We start from the raw sequence: 18,798 nt of genomic DNA, 5'->3' as shown, positions 1-18,798 counted from the left end.
ACGTGTCCAAATTGGATGAAATGTTCTCAACATAATTGAAATAGGGACACACAGACAGACACACTCACACACACCCACTAACTCCTGCCTTTTTAGAGAGATAATGACAAAAATGTATATAATTAAGTAAATAACACATAATGCAAATTATTATTAAATTGTTCATCATGCTTTCAGTAATAATGGTAGTATACCCAAAGATGCCAAATAAATAGCTGCTTTTATCAATTGAACCTAAAATCCCCTCACTAATTTCCTTGATAAAGACCTGATACTTTTTGGTAGGTAATGTTATGATGTAAAATAAAAATAAACAAAAAATTCTAAATACCATTTAAAATATCTGCAATGAACCTTTAAACTCAGTAAATAATGTTTTATTTCCATTTTACTGCAAAGAGCACTGTCTTTTACTGCATTATCGGTGACTGATGATCAGTCCTTTTGCCTTTTTGGGGGAATTATCAGAAAATATCAGAAATAAAAACATGAAATTACCTTTTGACCTGAAAATGCAGACAAGCTGGGGATACTTTCTTTAGCCCAGAGTAGCATCTGCAGTCTTTTTCACAGGCAGCATATAGCCACAGCAACCTCCACTCTGAAGGTTCATTACTATGAGCATAACTGAATGCAAATCAGACGAGCATATTAACATTTTGATAAACTCAGAAGTTCTTCCATTTGGATTTTGGCGGTTAGACAATAACAGGATTCAGTTTTGAGGTATTTTAGTAAATTAATGAAACTGTGGAGTGCAAAAAGAGGATTTTACAAGCTTGTAAAAATGTAAAATAAAGTGTTTTGAATACTAAGAAATACATTTGGTAGTAGTCTAACCAGGATTTAATTTCTCAAAAGCTGGTGGCTCATACTACATGATCTCCAGATCATTGGGTCCAGAGTTTGGAGGAGCAGTGGGTCTCTGTTTCTACCTCGGAACCACCTTTGCAGGATCCATGTACATACTGGGCACCATAGAGATTCTGCTGGTATGTTACCACACTGACAGACAAGAGGTCACCCTCATCAGTGTCTCTTCCGCTGTATATTGACACTGACACTCTCTTTTTGCTGTCTCCCCTCTGCCAGATGTACATTGTTCCAACAGCAGAACTGTTTGAAGAAGATGGAAATGCACCAATGCCCAACAATATGCGTGTCTATGGCACCTGCTGCCTGCTCCTGATGGCACTGGTAGTGTTTGTAGGGGTGAAGTAAGTATCCACACACACACACACACACACACACACACACACACACACACACACACACACACACACACACACAGTCATGTTTCCATCACTTCAGAGGACATTTCATTGACTTACATTCTTTTCCTGGAGACCTAAACATAACTGCTACTTATCTAACCCTAACTCCTAAGACCAGTGAGGATAGGTGATATCATTACAAGAGTTTTACATTGATATTTAGTTGTGCCTATGCGCCACAGACTTCATCCTTGGAATGTAGTTCATGTCTCTTCTAACCTCACCTAAAGCTAACTAACTAACTAACTAACTTAAACCAAGTCTTCACTCTTAAATTGAATGATTTACATTATAGGGACATGTTGTCCCCAAAAATAAGGCAAGTCGCCACAATGTGACTGTAAACAAATGTACAGTATCTCACAAAAGTGAGTACACCCCTGACATTTATGTAAATATTTGATTATATCTTTTCATTTGACAACACTGAAGAAATGACACTTTGCTACAATGTAAAGTAGTGAGTGTACAGCTTGTGTGACAGTTTACATTGTCTGTCCCCTCAAAATGAAACATCACACAGCCATTAATGTCTAAACCTCTGGTAACAAACACTACTTTGTGAGATACTGTATGTCCCCACAATATGAATACTGAACATATACACACCAGCATGTGGACTCACATTTATTCCCCTTCTTCCTGCAGGTATGTGAACAAACTGGCTTTGGTGTTTCTGGCTTGTGTGATTCTCTCGATCATGGCCACTTATGCAGGCGTTATCAAGACGTTGATTGAACCACCAGAGTTTAAGTGAGTTACTAACAATTCTCATAAAGCACTGACATGTTTTCAAGACTGAAATATTGTTATCAACAAAATGCAACATTGAATTCCTTCAGACAGGCCGTAGCTGTGATGACACCGAATATGCCATGGAACGACAGCGCTTTGGCTGTTGCTGTGATTGTGTCTGTGCTTTGGTTGTTATGATTATGGCTGTGACACATTAGTTTATTATATGTGTAACAGTAACTACATGCAGGGTTTGTGTATGCACAGTGAATTGACATGGTTGTGTTGGCTCAGCATTGTATTGGAGCTACTGTAATATTGAACTCCTGTGTTGTATTGCATCTGATAAACACTGCAGGTTCGGGGCTTCAGGATGTTTTATCAACCATTGCAAAATGTTCTAAGGCATCTGTTTCTCAGAGAACCAGAGCTCCATCTATCACAACAGATACAGCAGCTTCCATATAACTACACTGTACTCTTCTCTCTCCTCTACAGTGTCTGTCTTTTGGGGAACCGATCTCTGAACAATGAAGAGATTAAAATATGTGCAAAGACGGAGACGGTAAAAAACAACACTCTGACCACCAAGCTATGGAGCGCCTTCTGCGACAGTGAATATACCAACGCAACCTGTGATGAATACTTCACCTTAAACAACCTGACAGAGATACGGGCCGTACCTGGGCTCCTGAGCGGAGTAATCAAAGGTGAGAAAGAAGTAGAAGAAGGAATCTCTCTTCCAGCTTGTATCATCTTGTGCCATCTTCAGGCTAAATGATCAACTCTGTACACAAGATATTTATTGCCCCACAGAATCAATCCTAATGTACCCTGTCTTCCTGTTAGACAACCTGTGGAGCGAGTACGGTGACGCTGGTACGTTCATAGAGAAGAAAAGCCAGCCTTCAGTAGAAGCCCTGGACACGCCCAAAGACAATAAGGCCTACGTCTTCAATGACATCACCACCTGCTTCACTCTGCTGGTGGGAATATACTTCCCCTCTGTCACAGGTAGATGATTTACCTTTTGAATTACTATAACCTGTGGTGGATAGTAACTAACCACGTTTACTCGAGTACTTAAGTATAATAGAGAGGTACTCAATTTTCTTCTGCCAAAATGTTCATCTATCATTGCTGAAGTATTATTTTTCTTAAACAAGTGAAGCAATTTACCATCCCACATATCTTTTTTAATAGAAGTCAACCATTTAAAACACTCTAGTAGAGCCGTCCTGCATAATCAGGACTGCACTTTTGCAACATTAATTACTATAATTAATTCTTCTGAAGTAAAACTTTAAATGCAAGACTTTTAGTTGTATTGGAGTATTTTCACACTGTAGTATTAATACTAATACTAAGATTTATGTTTCTTCTACCACTGATCTTTTAATTGTTTGTGTGTGTGCACGTGTGTGTTCCTTCAGGTATAATGGCTGGTTCAAATAGGTCCGGTGATCTCAGAGATGCCCAGAGGTCCATCCCGATAGGAACCATAATGGCTATTCTCACCACCTCTTTCATCTGTATCCTCTATACCTTTTTTAGGTGTTTGTGTGTGCAGCTGATGCATTACAACATAAAATTATTTCTGAATGTGCACACTAGCATGTGCATGTGTGGGGAGGTATAACTGTTGATGAGAGTAGCAAGGCTGATTTGGCGAGTTGTATTTGTATTTAATGTCACAGATTAGGCTGTTACAGAAAAGTAAATACACAGTGCAGGTATTTCCATCTTAACTTCATGCTCAGACATCTCGTGTGTGGTCTTGTTTGGAGCCTGTATTGAAGGAGTGGTGCTGAGAGACAAGTAAGTGTATTTTTAATTGACTTCCTACTCATTGAAACTCCATAGACAGTGAAATTGTGGCACACTGGGATTTTACAGCTTATTGTAAGTGATTAGTTTATTTAAAAAAAAATAGCTGTTTTTTGAGACAGAATCATTGATGTTGAAATAATAAGTTTGGTAAAGTGTTTCACAGTGAATTGCAGTGTAAATTGTTCTGTTTTTCCAGTTCATCTGGGCATTCACAGGGAAAATGAAAAACCATATCCAGTCGTTGTCTAGTCAATTATTTACATACTGAACCAGAATACACCTAATAAACTTTATGCGTGCTTGTGTGTGTTTCAGGTTTGGTTACTCAGTAGAGAAGAACCCGGTAATTGGTGTTCTAGCCTGGCCGTCTCCCTGGGTGATTGTGATTGGCTCGTTTTTCTCCTGCTGCGGGGCTGGGCTTCAGAGCCTCACTGGCGCCCCCCGGCTGTTACAGGCCATCGCTCGGGATGGTATCATCCCGTTCTTACAGGTCAGTGTCAGAGAGATCTTTGTTTTTCATAAGTTTGGGTGATGCTTGTTTGTGCTTTTACAAACGAGCATCACCCAAATGCAAAACGACTGTTGGTTTGTATTACGTTTTTATTTTGTCTACTGGTTTACTGGGCCAGTTTAGTTTAATAAGGATTTGCTCAAAATGAGGCTAAGGCAGTAACTGTAATGGCAGCTTCAAAGGCTTTGCTTACCTTTTTATTATGTGTGCTGGAGGGTTGATTTTTCTTACTTAACTCCTGTGCCCTTTGGTGTTTTCCTGTAAACAAATTACAGTGTTTCTCACCAAAACAGAGTGGGCCTGATTTAAGAACCACTTGTACAAACAGCTCTTACAAATTGGCATATTTCTGCCAATATAATAATATAATAATTATAATAATTCTACATTACAGTAGAAGTAGTACAGTAGGAAAGACAGCTGTCTGAAGTGTATTCACTCAGGCCTCTGTTTCATCCTCTCTTGTACTCAACAGTGCAACACCACCTGCGGTAGGCTGTAATTTTATCATGTCAAATATCTCTGTGACTGACACATGACCGCCTCTTGTGTTTGTTATTTAGCATTTATCTTTATGCAAAAACATTACCTCTTTATTTCGTTTGTAACATGTTTGAGAATAAAACTTGAAATGGAATGAAATGGAGTGAAACAAGCAGGGTCAAGGACGGATTATACTTTCCGCGTCCGTGAGTACGCAAGGGTCCGGGTCCGCATGCCTCCCGTTTTTGAATACGCTACCAGGACACCAACCGATCTATGTCGCATGTATGGAACGTGTCCGCCAAGCTGACTCCAGAAAGTAGTATAAACAGAAGTAGTCCACGTCCGCAGCTGTCTATGTGCATGTCCGCTCCAGAGTATATTTGAGCCTTCATTTGGCAATTTTAAGGGCGTTGATAATGCTAATGATGAAATTTCAAAAATGCACACCTCCTCATACACAGGTGGTATTCATCGGGCCGAATTGAAAACAAATGTTTGTTTGGTTAAGAGAGTTTGGTGAAACACTCATTCGAACAGGCCTTACAGAAAAAAGGAAGAAAGATTTAAAATAAGGATCTGAAAATGTTCTTGCATTAGGCCTAAATCATCCTTGAGGTCTAACAGATGCATTGAATGCATTTCCCTAGAATAATTTAGAATCTGTTGTTTATTATTTATAATGTAAAAACATAGTAAATATGTCCAATACAGATTTCTTGATCTCTCTGGTATTTTTGATTGACACATGACTGAAATAATTAATCCATCTAAACCAAAAAGCCAAAATATAATCACTGGTAAAATAATAACACATTTTATAATGCTTCATAAATTAGATCAAATAAAAAGATGGAACTGGAACTGGATCTGGCAGCTACTGTACTGTTTGGCATTGATGTGTTTGTTTATTGTTTTATGTTTCTGCCAATTAATGGAGTATTATATTTCACCTTCTCTCTCTATTTTCTTTCTATCCATCCATCTATCTATGCATCTATCTCAGGTTTTTGGTCATGGGAAGGCCAACGGTGAGCCCACCTGGGCACTGTTGCTGACAGTTGGGATCTGCGAGATAGGAATCCTCATTGCTTCTCTGGATGCTGTGGCCCCCATCCTCTCCATGTACGTGGTTTGACACTGTAGAATATACATCAAACTGATCCACTTTCTGTCCTACTTGCTTTCAGTCTGTGTTACTTTTCTTGCCATGGTGATGTGCATATATTTACATTCCTTTCTCTCTGTAATGATCTTTTCCATCTGTGTATCTGCTCAGGTTTTTCCTCATGTGCTATCTGTTTGTTAACCTGGCCTGTGCTGTTCAGACTTTGCTCCGTACCCCGAACTGGAGACCTCGCTTCAAGTTCTATCACTGGTAAGAACAGCTTCCGAGCAAACTCTGCCACAAAGTAAATCCTGCAAATATTATGCAAGATGAATTCTTCCAATACAATATTAACAATATTAATATTATGTGCTATATGTGTGGGTGTCCTGTAGGTCTCTGTCCTTCTTAGGAATGAGTCTGTGCGTCTCTCTCATGTTCATCTCTTCCTGGTACTACGCCCTAGTTGCCATGGTGATAGCCGGCTGTATCTACAAGTACATTGAGTACAGAGGGTGAGTCTTGGGGGTTTCAGGTCATGAGATCAAATCAAAACTGCTTTAAACTCTACATTACTGGTAGTATCCAAGCAAACGTAGCCAGTGTTGATTTGTACTGTGAAAAAGCTCTAAAGTTGTGTTTGTTTAGTGGTCAACCGATGTGGGTTTTTCAGTGGCGGTTGCTATTTATAAAGCATAGTGGCCGATGGCCGATATATAATGCTGATATCGACAATTGAAAGTCTTTTAAAATCCATGAATTGTGTGCTCGGAGATGTCGGTAAAATATCAAATATTTTTATCATTACAATTACACCCAACTGAGATTAGAATCATTTAAACTTTTAGTTTGGAAAACATTTGGAAAAGAAGTGAAATTTTCCTGTTTGGACTATTTGGTTGCAGAGCAGTGAAGGAATGGGGAGACGGGATCAGAGGTCTGTCCTTGAACGCTGCACGCTACGCTCTGATCCGGCTGGAGGAAGCACCACTACACACCAAAAACTGGAGGTGAGCTTGTGTGTATGTTGTGATTTGCTTTAATCATAATGAAGCCATGGAAGTGATACACACACACACACACACACACACACACACACACACACACACACACACAAAGTGCAATTTCGGGGTCTTTATTTCTTGTTATGCCTTGTTATAAATCTCTGCTTTTTTCACTGGAATAAAATAAATTTGTGCTTTGGGGCAAATAGATGTAAAACAGAAAAGAAAAGCATCAAAGCTGATGCAGTAGAACCAGCGATATGGTCTTTTGTATTCCACTCAGTCTTCGTCCTTCCACCAAAACCTGGTGGAGATTCAGATGTGCTATGCTAGTAGCAGTTAATGTCGCCTCCAGCTGCTAGACTCCAGCAGAGATGAGAGGTGTGCTACTGAGGTCTGATAAGCTCATTTGTTTCTAAGCCAGTTCTTTATTTCATGTTCAAACTTGTTGTCTTCAGCTACAACCAGCACTGACTCAACTGACATGACTGGAGGCAATGTATTTGCTTTCTCTGGAGCAACAAAAGACTTTATAAAACTTTTTTTTAGAAATGTAGTAGAGCTCCCCAACACCTGGAAAAAAAGACGAATGTGCGTAAAATTGATGCACTTCCCTTTAATATATTTTATTTTACTCATTATGCTTTCAAATTACTACGATTTTCACTCATACAATCTGTTTAACATGGATTTATATCACAAGTTGTATTTTATTCTTAATGATTGTTTTGCAGTACCTGTTTTGCTTGTATTCCGCTACTTGTTGATGTGTTTTCTCTTTTTTCAGACCTCAACTGTTGGTTTTGTGTAAGTTGGACTCAGACCTGGCGGTGAAACACCCTCGTCTCCTGTCCTTCACTACGCAGCTCAAAGCAGGAAAGGGACTGACTATCGTCTGTTCAGCCCTGGAGGGAACTTACATGAACCGGTGTAAGGATGCCAAGACTGGAGAGCAGGTTTGTCAATTTATTGCTCTGCCTGTTTAGTCCTCTGCATGGTTTTCCAGTGTTCAGGTCCCAGTTCCAGTATTCCAGCACAGACGTGAGACATAGAGGTAGCACAGACAGATAGGCAGTCTGTCCCACTCAATTCTTCAATACAGGTAGTTCCAAATATTCAGCACAGCAGACTGTCGGAGGAAATACTTGGGAGGACATTTAAACTTTACACTAAATTGAGACTGAAAACAATGATTTGGAGAAGCATTGCTGCTGCATTCCACTCAGCCTCAGGATTTGGTTCAGTGTCCAGAAAAAAAACTTGCTGGAGTAGAGATAAGTTTTTATTTTAGTTTTCTTTTTTTTTTTTTTAAACGAAGGGTTAAAGGCTACTTCCCGTGCAAAACAGATAAGGTTATATTAATTAGCTCAGCCATGAATTCTACCTTTACAAAGTTAATAATCAGTTTTTGGTGTCATTGTCGGAAATGTATAAATTCAATTATGTTTTTATTTTTGAAGTCACAGTTAAAGGTGGTGTTGTACTGGACTAAATTATATTGAGTGGTGTTGAAATTTCTTTGTTCCACTTGATACCTGCAGCGTTTGAAAGCAGCCATGGCTGCCGAGCGGATGAAGGGTTTCTCCCACGTGGTGGTGTCGTCCAACCTGCGAGATGGTTTCTCGGTGCTCATCCAGTCAGCAGGACTGGGGGGAATGAAACACAACACTGTCCTGATGGGCTGGCCGGCAGATTGGAAACAAGCCCACGACTCCTCTGCAAGGAGGAACTTCATAGGTAAACTGCACAGGAGCGTCTTAAACTAAGATAAAAGCAGACAAGTCTCCAGGATTAAGAAAATCACACGTAACAATGTTGAAATGTAAAGGGAAAGACTAGGGGCAGCAGGGGGACACACAAAACTGATGTAGCTGTATCCCACAGCCCTGACATAGGGTGCTTCTCAAGTCTCTTATTTGTTGTTTCTTCACTCCTCGCTTGAACCGGAAGTTGTTCTGCTCCGCCATCTTGCAGGCTGTCCCAAAGCTCTTATTTGCGTTTCGAGGAACGAGGATCGAGGAGCTATGAGCAAGGATACACCAGTCCATACTTCGCGGAAGTCTTTTACTGAACGACACGCCCCCTTACTGGGTAGCCATTATTGATTGGACGCTGCAGCGGACAATATCGGACTGATCTGATGCATCACCACAGATAACATTAAACTCAAGTGCATCAGTGCAAAGGCTATATTTCATTTGTTTTATGATTCACTGTCCAGTTAAAATCTTGTAAAATCTTGAGTTCATTGTAGGTCTGAACAAAAGACAAAAAAGCCCCATACAGAACTTTCTTCATTTAGACTAGCCTAATTGAATGATTTTATTTTTCTTTTATTTCTCCCATCAACTTTTATTATGGAGACAATTAAAGTCAGAGAGTCAGAGATTCTGTCAGCAAGAAACACGTTTTACATCATTTATCATCTTCTATTCAGTCACATGTGAGGCTGGTCATTCCTGTGTTTAGTCCAATAGACGACAATAAAACATAGTAAACAAGTTAGGGGCCAGACAAATCACTAAACTGCACTAAAGTCTCTAATGAAGCAAGCAAAGGAAAATAAATCCGCTCATCCAGCCGATCTCACCGACTGCATCTGATGAAAGCAGCCGGAGGCTCTGCGAGTAAAATCAGGTGAAGTATGAATGAGAGCCGCTGCGCTAAAAAGAAAGCATCGGATTGCTATGATGGAACGCAGTGATGAAATGTATGCAGTAGACTAGTGTTAAAGGATATCTGAAGAGGGAATAAACTGAAAGCCTTAAACTGAGCGTCGACTTAGAGTTACATCATTTCAATTTCCCTTAAACATAGAGCCAATAAATCCCAAGACAAAATGATCATATTCTGGGTTATTCAATAACAAATTTACAGTCACAATCAATAAATGCAGATAATATAAGTATTGTGCCAGTAGATATGATCCTGTGCCTCTGAGCAGGACATACAGTATCCTATAATTAGGCCTATTCATGTGCAGGTGTTTGTTGTAAACGGACGTCGCTTCATGTGACGCTTCGAAGGAAAGGACGTCTCATGTCTCTAAAAACATATTTCCTCGATCCTCCACTACTGGCTTGGCGTCTCTCCATGCATCCCCAGTAGGCGGGAATAAGACGCAAGGGAAAGATGCAAATGAGGGAAACGTGGATGCAATTAAGAGACTTGAGAAGATGAGAACATTTGAAATGGCCTGCCATTACTCTCTCTCTCTTTCTCTCTCTCTGCAGAAACAGTGAGAGAGACGACAGAAGCTCATCAGGCATTGCTGGTTGCTAAGAACATTGACCATTTTCCTGGTAACCAGGAGCGTCTGGAGGGAACCATTGATGTATGGTGGATCGTACATGATGGTGGACTGCTCATGCTGCTGCCATTTTTACTAAGTCAACACAAGGTGTGTTGACCAAATCGTTGTTTCCTTTTTCCTTTTATATTATTTAATGGGTTTTTATTAACTAAATTATATTGTCAAAGCCAACATATTTTATATCAAGCATCGTATCAAGAATATGACCTAAGCAAGAAAATTGTCAACAATCATGTAAAAACTAAAGAACAGATACTTTACTTAAAACTTGACTTTAAGATTATTTTATGAAACTATACAAACCCAGTTGCTTTTTTATAATTACCAAATAGGACCATAGTTAGGCCAAGCCTCCTTTTCTAATCCTAATGGTATTAGTGTTTAAAAGGGTTTAACATGTTAGTAGTGATTTCATTTCAACGTTGTTTTGTTCTATAAAGCAACTTCTGTTTACACTATAATCCAATGGATATTCTACCAAATGCAGCATGGTGTCATTTCATTTGAGTGTAGCTGCCGGTCTTCACTCGTAATAATAACTGTAATGCTCAGTGCATTATAGGAAATGTATCTTGCTCACGTGCCTCCTAAGGTAAGATCACCCTAACTGTGTATAACCAGCAGCTGATAAGGATACATCTTTTATCTCTGTAGGTGTGGAGGAAGTGTAAAATGCGTATTTTCACGGTGGCACAGATGAACGACAACTCCATCCAGATGAAGAAAGACCTCCAGATGTTTCTCTACCATTTACGCCTGGATGCAAAGGTGGAGGTGGTGGAGATGGTGAGGCTTTTTTCATGATAGTTGATACAGGTTGTAGTCTGTGTCTTAACTGCTCTAGAGCTAGATACTGAAAAGCTACCTGTTCGCTTTGAACTTCTCTAAATCAGACCATCAGCTACAGCAGATCTGTGGATAAGCACCGCATTTGTAGAAGTCTGAAATTGTAAATGTCCTGTGTGTTCCTCTAGCATGACAGTGACATCTCAGCCTTCACCTATGAGAAGACGCTGGTGATGGAGCAGAGGTCTCAGATGCTTAAACAGATGCGTCTGTCCCGCACTGAGAGGGAGAGAGAGGTACTGTGGCACTTCCATTATAATCATGTAAAAATCATGCTCTGTAAATCAAGTAAAAACTTCAGACTTCAATGCTGTTCCTTATGACTCAGATGTTGTTACACAAACATTTTAAGGCCTTTGTGCACAACATGACATTTTCTAATGCTGTTAAAATCAAATAAAATATAAATTGTGTACATATATGAGCAGTAATAATAATAAGTAATAGCAAGATGTACTAGGAGTCTGTCTAGGAGTGACCAAAATGTATTGTTGTATGCAAGTATTATTACAATTAAGTTTAATTCAGGCACGGTCCACAACACTCTCTCTCATATATATATAATCTTAAATTCCAATAGGCTTCTATTGCAGTGAATGTAAATCAAACAACACTAGTGGAACACCATCACACCACCGAGCCCTGATGTCCAAACCAACAATAAATTCCATTTGTATAGACAGAATTTGCAGCCTGTGCATACCACTAATTATAGGCGGTTCGATCCCCTGCTTCCCGCGGCCCGCATGTTGTAAGTATCCTCAGGCAAGATTGAGTGGTCAGAAGACTAGAAAGACTTTTTTTCCCTGAGTAATCATGAGCAATTTGGGTAGAAGAAATCCATTTCTATCGCATTATTTGTGCTTTCACAAATAACATATTCAGATTTGGGTACATGCATTATTCTTACAATACAATAATGATGTAGAAAATCCTATGATGAACTGTAAACAGCAGTGTAAACAACACTGATGCAGCTAACCTCCACCCAAAGAAGCTGAACTCGTGGAGATAATGTTTGCTGTCTTCCTTCATTCACTGTACTGGAGATGCCGTCTGAGAGACAAAGCAGCCACTAGAGGGAGACACGTTCCTTACTGAGCTGTAGGGGAGGTCTACGTGAGACTCAATCCAGTTATTGTCAATCAACCTACCGCTGCAGGATTACTAACCTTTACAGTCACTCCCTCAAAGTTTTTAACACTCCCACCTGCAACAGCATTAGTAGGCAGTAGAAACTAAAAATGGACAAAAACTTTATGGATGCATGTTTACAGTTCATAACAAAAGAGTTTTGTTGGGATCCTGCAGGATCCACATCCTGTTGTTACTAGCCATTTTAGATGGTATGTAAGTATGGTTTGTTTTGTTTGCACTTTTATTCCCCCCTGTGTTTCAGCTCTCTGACATCTCTTCAAGCAGATTTTAGACTTCAAGATGTGCAGACCTATACTTTTGTTTGGACGGCATGTACTGCAGCGCCTTGTTTCCCCTTTGCTTTTTATGTCAACAAATTTGGCCTTTTGTGTTGAAGAATAAACAGTGCAGTTGCTGACACGGAGCAAGGTTTTTGCCCACAACTTCCTACAGTATATGATGTAGCCCTTGCTAATTTATTTGGTGATTTAGTTGACATTTTTCTTGATTATAGTGAGGAGTAATGTGGCATTTATTTGCATTATACAAAAGGTTCTAATAAGTTTTGTTTTTTTTAATTATCATATTTTTAGTTTGCATCAGGCTGCAGCGGAAGTACGCAGGTGCCTGGATGAAGCTCATTTGCTATTGTTTTTACAAAGGCACTTCAGAGTGAATTCCATGCTACATTTCAGTGTTTATGAAGCACATTCTCTCTGAGATTTGAATTTTCATGTTACTTTTAATTGTCATAAAGGTTTGACTGTGGAAGGTGACGTCTCGCCTTGATGAAACATCAGTGATTTAGGCATGTGTGTTAATTTCCATAACAGTATTATCGCAGTTCAATCACAGATTGAGGTAAAGGGAAAGTTGGAGCGTCTTCAGCTTCAGTATTGTGAGACATTTCTGAGTGAAACAGATGATGTGGGCAAGGAATTTAAAATCAGATCTTTAACATTTGATTAGATTGCTTATAAGTAGGCCTGGTTTAGCAAATACGGTGTGATATTTAGCTCTTGTGAGTTCTGGAGTATATAGATCACTTCACCCACACCTCCCTCACCTGTGTTGTTAGATCAGGAGAATGAGAGAGATTAATAAATTAGATAATATAATCTCGCTCTTGTGGAAATGTAAACAAAGTTTTTGCCAACCAAACACATACCTCCTACTGCTCTGCTAACTACTGCAACTGTTATAGGTTGAGCTAGTCTGCCAAAATGACATTCTTAAATATTGTAATGTTTTACAGGAAGAGAAACGAGAGGACATATAATGTTTTTTAAACATATTTTTGGCATATAACAAGAGATAACTGCACAGTTAACACAATGAGACAGAATTAGAACAGGGAAAATGTTGTTTTTATGTATGTGTATTTAAAGTAGATTACATACACAGACCAGGAGGTTTACTAAAAACAGACAAACAGAAAAAACAACCTGCCTGTCTGTGTTCTTTTCATCACGATAAACATGTCTACCACCTAACTATCCTAAAAATAACTGCATCTACGCAATTTATCTTCATATCCTCTGCTGATCATGTTTTAATGTCCCTTTTAGCTGTTTAGCAATAACATATTTGCAACGATATCCATCTTTTTTCTAGTAAAATTGTATTAGTGTGTCCTATTTATTTAAAATTTAATCTTGGCCTTCACTAGAAATTGTATTGCAGTGGAAACCCAATGCTTTTATAATAGAAATTACAAATTAGAGAAGAACCAGGATGCAACATGGCTGAAAACTGCAACAAACAAACTGTCTGACCTGTCCTTTGTATATTAGGCCCAGATGATCCATGACCGAAACACGGCCTCTCATTCTGCAATGAATGACACAGCTGCAGGTGCCACACCAGATCGTGTCCACATGACCTGGACCAAAGAGAAACTCATCAACGAGAGGAACAAACAAAGAGAAGGCATGGGAGTTAAAGATATGTTTAATATGAAACCGTAAGTAGATCCATAAATAGATTATTTTCTATATTTTACTTTTATTATTTTTGCTATAATCTTTGTTGTGTGTATTTATATATGCTGCTGTTGCACTGCACTTAACTACAAGCACTATTTGTGACAGATCTGCCGTTGTAGTTGCTGTGGCTAAAAACCAATTGATTTGCTCTATCTTTCAGCACATTTCAGCACTGAATTGGTCACATCCTATTATTTTATTCAAGGGCTTTCAATCATTTTGCTATTGGCCTGCAGATTTGTATGTCATTTGTTAATACTGTTTGATGGCAGAGGAGCGCCAAGACCTAACCCCTACTGCATCTACATAACCTAAGTAGCTGATAAAGTCAGAGAGGAGCAGCCCTTATTATTGTGTTAATGTTGAATATGTTGTTTTATGCTCCCTTCGTCTAGTGAGTGGGAAAATCTGTAAGTCACTTTTTCTGTTTTTATTTACATGTGCATGATCTTTCTCTGTGTTGGCATGCTTGGGTTAAAGTAGATCACAGTATCACGGGTTTGCATGAGTGTCAGGGTGCAAATATGGAGGCTGCATGTGTCTGTGTGATGTAGATGATCTGAGTCCCAACCCCTCATACTGTGCTTCCTGTAGATTGATGATTTATTGGAACAACCCTCTGCAATTAATGGCTGGATAACTGATTCTTCTTATTACTCTTTGTGGTCTAACGTAGCAACCAGACCAACGTGCGGAGGATGCACACAGCTGTGAAGCTGAATGACGTGGTGGTCAAGAAGTCCCAGAATTCACAGCTTGTCTTGCTCAACATGCCAGGCCCACCGAAGAACAAGAAGGGGGATGAGAACTGTATCCTTTTGAATTTTCAGCTCGTCTGTCATTCTTTTAGTCGACAAGTAATTAAGTCAGTCAGAGAACTTTTGTTATATTAAAGGAATAATTCAACATTTTGGTAAACACGCTTATTCGCTCTCTTGCCAAGACTAAGATGAGAAAATTAATACCACTCAGTCAGTTTCCAGCTAGAGGCAGCAGGCAGTTAGCATAGCGTAGCATAAAGAAGAAAGCATATTGTTCCATTTAGACAAACTTTTCCTCCCTGTTCTTAGTCTTTATTGCTATGCTAAGCTAATTGAGTAGCAAGCAGTCATGAGGAAGGCGTCTCTTGTCTCACTTTGAACAGAGCCAGCTTTCTCCCTGCTTCCAGTCTTAATGCTAAGCTGAGCTAACTGGCCGCTGGCGTCATATTTTTAACATATATTACAATTGAATTGGTCTTTTCATCTTGTGTGTAATTCCCAAAGATGACAAACTATTTCATTGAGGTTCACTGTGAATAAATTAATACTAAAATGTGTTAAACTGTTTCATGTGTTGCTGGTTTCACAAAGTCTTCTAATGTAAAGAGATTACAGAAATGTAATCTAGTCTTTTTCTCTTTGTTTCTGCCTTTTGCAGCGTAAAAATAATCCATTAAGATAATTTCAGGTTATTATATTATTATGACGTAATTAAGTAAAAGTCCTGCATTGAAAATATTAGTTAAGTAAAAGTACTATTAGCAAAATTATCTATTCGATTAGAATCTAAATAAAACTACCCAATAAGGAAATATTGTCTCTGAGTGGTTTTCATACTGATCCCAGTATTTTTCACCTCAGTATGTTTGCACAAGTTTAAAGTAACAGCAAATAGAAATACTCAAGTAGAGTACAAGTACATAAACTTTGTACTTGAGTGAATGTACTTAGTTACATTCCACCACTCACTGAAGTATTCTCCACACCTAGAAATAGAGGTTTTACTTCATTTCCAACTTTAGTTCGTACTAATGCCTTTGCTTTCACACATAAAGCAAAAGCCCTTTCCACCCAACCAAGTCTGCCCTTGGCCATGACAGGCTGTGATTGGGCCCCCCCCCATTCAGCTCACCACTGGGAAGCAGGCCTTTACAAACATCAAGCTAGCTAGCTACATTAACTTAATCAAAGAAAAGTGTTGGCTAGCCATGGAAGAGTTTAAGCAGTGTTTCGACTGCGGTGATGAGAAGGGTCTCCCGAACCTGCCATGTCCGGCGCCTGGAGCAGGGACACCCTGTGTAGGGAGAGAGCTGTCAACTTTCCCCCGACTCACTCTCAGCCTTTGTGCCTGGGAGAGCAAGAGGAGTTACGTACTCCTACCGCAAGAAACTGCAAGATTTTTATGCAGCTCAGTGAGGCTCCTTTTTAAGTCAAAGGAGAATGGAAGGTTACATGCCTTGTGTCCAGTTTTCGCTGTCTCCATCCTTTGGGAGCGCAGTAAGGCGTTATGGAGCTCTTGTTTATTTGTTACGGATCCCAGACAGTAGCTGGGACAGCTAAGAGTGTAGCTTCTTCCTGGGCTTTGTTACCGGCCGTCAGAGTGGAGAATGTGTGTGCTGCTGCATCTTGGGCCAAGGTTTTATAGCCTTGATATGACAATGTGTTGCTCTAATGTAATGTATGTCCTTAACCAGAACGTGTCTCAGATATGGAGTTCCTGGAGGTCCTGATGGATCGCCTAGACCGTGTCCTGTTGGTTCGTGGAGGAGGTCGGGAGGTCATTACCATCTACTCCTAGCACCAAAAGGTTCCTAATTGTTTGGAAGGGCACTGGAAGGAAACATTTCTTAGCAGTAGGACCCCAAAAATCAGGGGGTTGACAGGAGGCCGTGACTTTGAGATGGGACATAGACAAAGATGTCAGACACAGTAGTGTCACCCCCTCTCAAACTGTCAGGAGACAAAAAAAGCAACATTGCCACTTGCTTTTTGGAGGACCATGGTTGCTGGGAGGAGACGGGGGGCCTACCTGCAGCACAGCCTGAGCTCAGTGCTGGGTGCATAGAGGGCTTTTTGCACCCGACACCTCACCCCCAAGGCTGCGTAACTTTGCCACATCTGAACACTGAGAGAGAGATCACAACTGTGTGGCTGCACTTTAACTGTTTTCTGAAAGAGCTGTTATTTAAATTTAAATGATGTAGAGCAAACAATGTCACAGCAAGTAATGTAACTAATGTTAGCTCTGTGGACAAGTCATTCAACATTACCTGATGCACAAATCAAAGGCTGGAATAATGTTGTGTGGCCAACTTTGTTTGTTTCCCATTTTCAGAGCCTGGTGCTGTGAAAATGGGAAACACCGGATTTTTTTTTTCAGCACACACACAGAACAAACAGCTAGCATACCGTGACAAGATGTTAGCTGAATTTGACCAAAATTCGTGTGTTGGATTTGAATCGCATACCCCACCTTTAACACGTTACATTGCTTCACCAGCAAGAAAGCCAGAAAGAACACATTTTCACTGATTGTGTAAGCTGGAAACTGAAGCCGGAAGCTCATTGGTTTTAACAATGAATGCTAACATAGCTGACGGCATTTTTATTTATTCAGTGCCTCTGATGACACTTCTTATTGATATATGCGATGCATTGACATTGGTAATATGGGATGAGTTGCACATGTTTTTAAGACAATATATTTTAAGTAATATCATGTTTGTCTCGTATCACGGTGTCAGAAGTTAAAGCCGAAGCCCCATTGATTACTATCAGGATAGTTTAAGGGAAGTGTGGCAGCACTGATTGTAGTCTCAAGATTGTCTATATCATTGCTTATCAACTAGACCACAATGTGATCAAAACGTAAGAGATTATGAAAATGCAACAGAGGAAATACAACTTTTGTGATTTTAGTAATTGAGTTGATTTATTTGATGTACTTGCATTTGAGTAAAATGCTCCAGTGCATGTGTGAGCTCAGTTCTTAACCAGCCAGTGTGCCTCGATAAGGAAAACCGAACAACATGCAGCCTGTATAGTAGTATTATCTTGTAGTATTACTTACTAAGCCAGCACACATAGGTTTACCTACAATGTGCCATGTGTAAGAACCACACAAAATAAACAAACCAAAGATTACATCTGGAACTCTGAGTCTTCAGTTTGCAACATACAGAAGTACTTACGTGTGGCGTTTGTCCCGGTAGAAGGACTTATCGTGCAGATACGGAGAGGAACAAATGGCCTGAAAAATTGTAAATGCTTTGGATTTAACACAAAAGCCTGTTGTCCTTAATTACATCATATGTGTGATATGATTAGCGTTGATTAGTGTAAAATTATAGTTTTGGTTCATTTGAGAAATTAACAATAAAAAAGTACTTTGGTAAGTGTTATCATGTAGAGAGCTTGTCCACAACAGCATAAATAAGGCAGTTGTAGGAAACAATACAAATTCAGATCTTCAAACCTACCCTCTATGTATTCCATCCTATTCGCTGCATGTTTTGCAGCACATCTAATAAAATAAATACTTCTTCATTTGCACCACCAGAGTTTTCTTGTGAGAAAAGGATAAACATCAATTATTTAAAATCCTTTGAAAATTCTCTCACAGTTGTGTCTTGTAGAGCCAAATTAGAAAGTCCTGCGCTTTGTTTCCAGGTACTGGGGACAGTCTTAAAACATTTCTTAATTTCTCTACTATACTTTAGGATGTCTTCACGTGGGTTGAGTAATACTTTTATAATTATGTACGATAGCAATGCGTTCAAGAAGCTAATCCAGAAAGTATGATTTGGCATAT

The 18,798-nt window shown here is 39.5% G+C and overlaps 1 protein-coding gene across 5 annotated transcripts in view; it reads left to right on the top strand.

Annotated features, from left to right (window-relative positions):
- LOC123972057 (solute carrier family 12 member 7-like) overlaps positions 1-18,539 on the top strand; it is a 42,660-nt gene extending 24,121 nt beyond the window's left edge. For 4 of the 5 annotated variants that reach the window (XM_046051258.1, XM_046051259.1, XM_046051261.1 and 1 more), the window contains 21 exons: positions 862-992; positions 1,093-1,217; positions 1,923-2,027; positions 2,508-2,719; positions 2,859-3,023; positions 3,443-3,541; positions 3,770-3,827; positions 4,155-4,329; positions 5,840-5,958; positions 6,113-6,211; positions 6,337-6,456; positions 6,847-6,951; positions 7,733-7,901; positions 8,487-8,682; positions 10,179-10,345; positions 10,913-11,044; positions 11,233-11,340; positions 14,035-14,204; positions 14,622-14,636; positions 14,903-15,036; positions 16,694-18,539. In XM_046051258.1, coding sequence (XP_045907214.1) covers positions 862-992; positions 1,093-1,217; positions 1,923-2,027; positions 2,508-2,719; positions 2,859-3,023; positions 3,443-3,541; positions 3,770-3,827; positions 4,155-4,329; positions 5,840-5,958; positions 6,113-6,211; positions 6,337-6,456; positions 6,847-6,951; positions 7,733-7,901; positions 8,487-8,682; positions 10,179-10,345; positions 10,913-11,044; positions 11,233-11,340; positions 14,035-14,204; positions 14,622-14,636; positions 14,903-15,036; positions 16,694-16,785 — 2,696 coding nt within the window. In that variant the 3' untranslated portion in view covers positions 16,786-18,539. The remainder of the gene's footprint in view (positions 1-861; positions 993-1,092; positions 1,218-1,922; positions 2,028-2,507; positions 2,720-2,858; positions 3,024-3,442; positions 3,542-3,769; positions 3,828-4,154; positions 4,330-5,839; positions 5,959-6,112; positions 6,212-6,336; positions 6,457-6,846; positions 6,952-7,732; positions 7,902-8,486; positions 8,683-10,178; positions 10,346-10,912; positions 11,045-11,232; positions 11,341-14,034; positions 14,205-14,621; positions 14,637-14,902; positions 15,037-16,693) is intronic. The other variant, XM_046051262.1, reaches the window with a different exon arrangement.
- Positions 18,540-18,798: the final 259 nt, after the last annotated feature.

The sequence above is a fragment of the Micropterus dolomieu genome, linkage group LG06 (genome assembly GCF_021292245.1).
Source record: "Micropterus dolomieu isolate WLL.071019.BEF.003 ecotype Adirondacks linkage group LG06, ASM2129224v1, whole genome shotgun sequence".
NCBI lineage: Eukaryota > Metazoa > Chordata > Actinopteri > Centrarchiformes > Centrarchidae > Micropterus > Micropterus dolomieu.
This window is presented reverse-complemented; position numbering and strand designations above follow the sequence as displayed.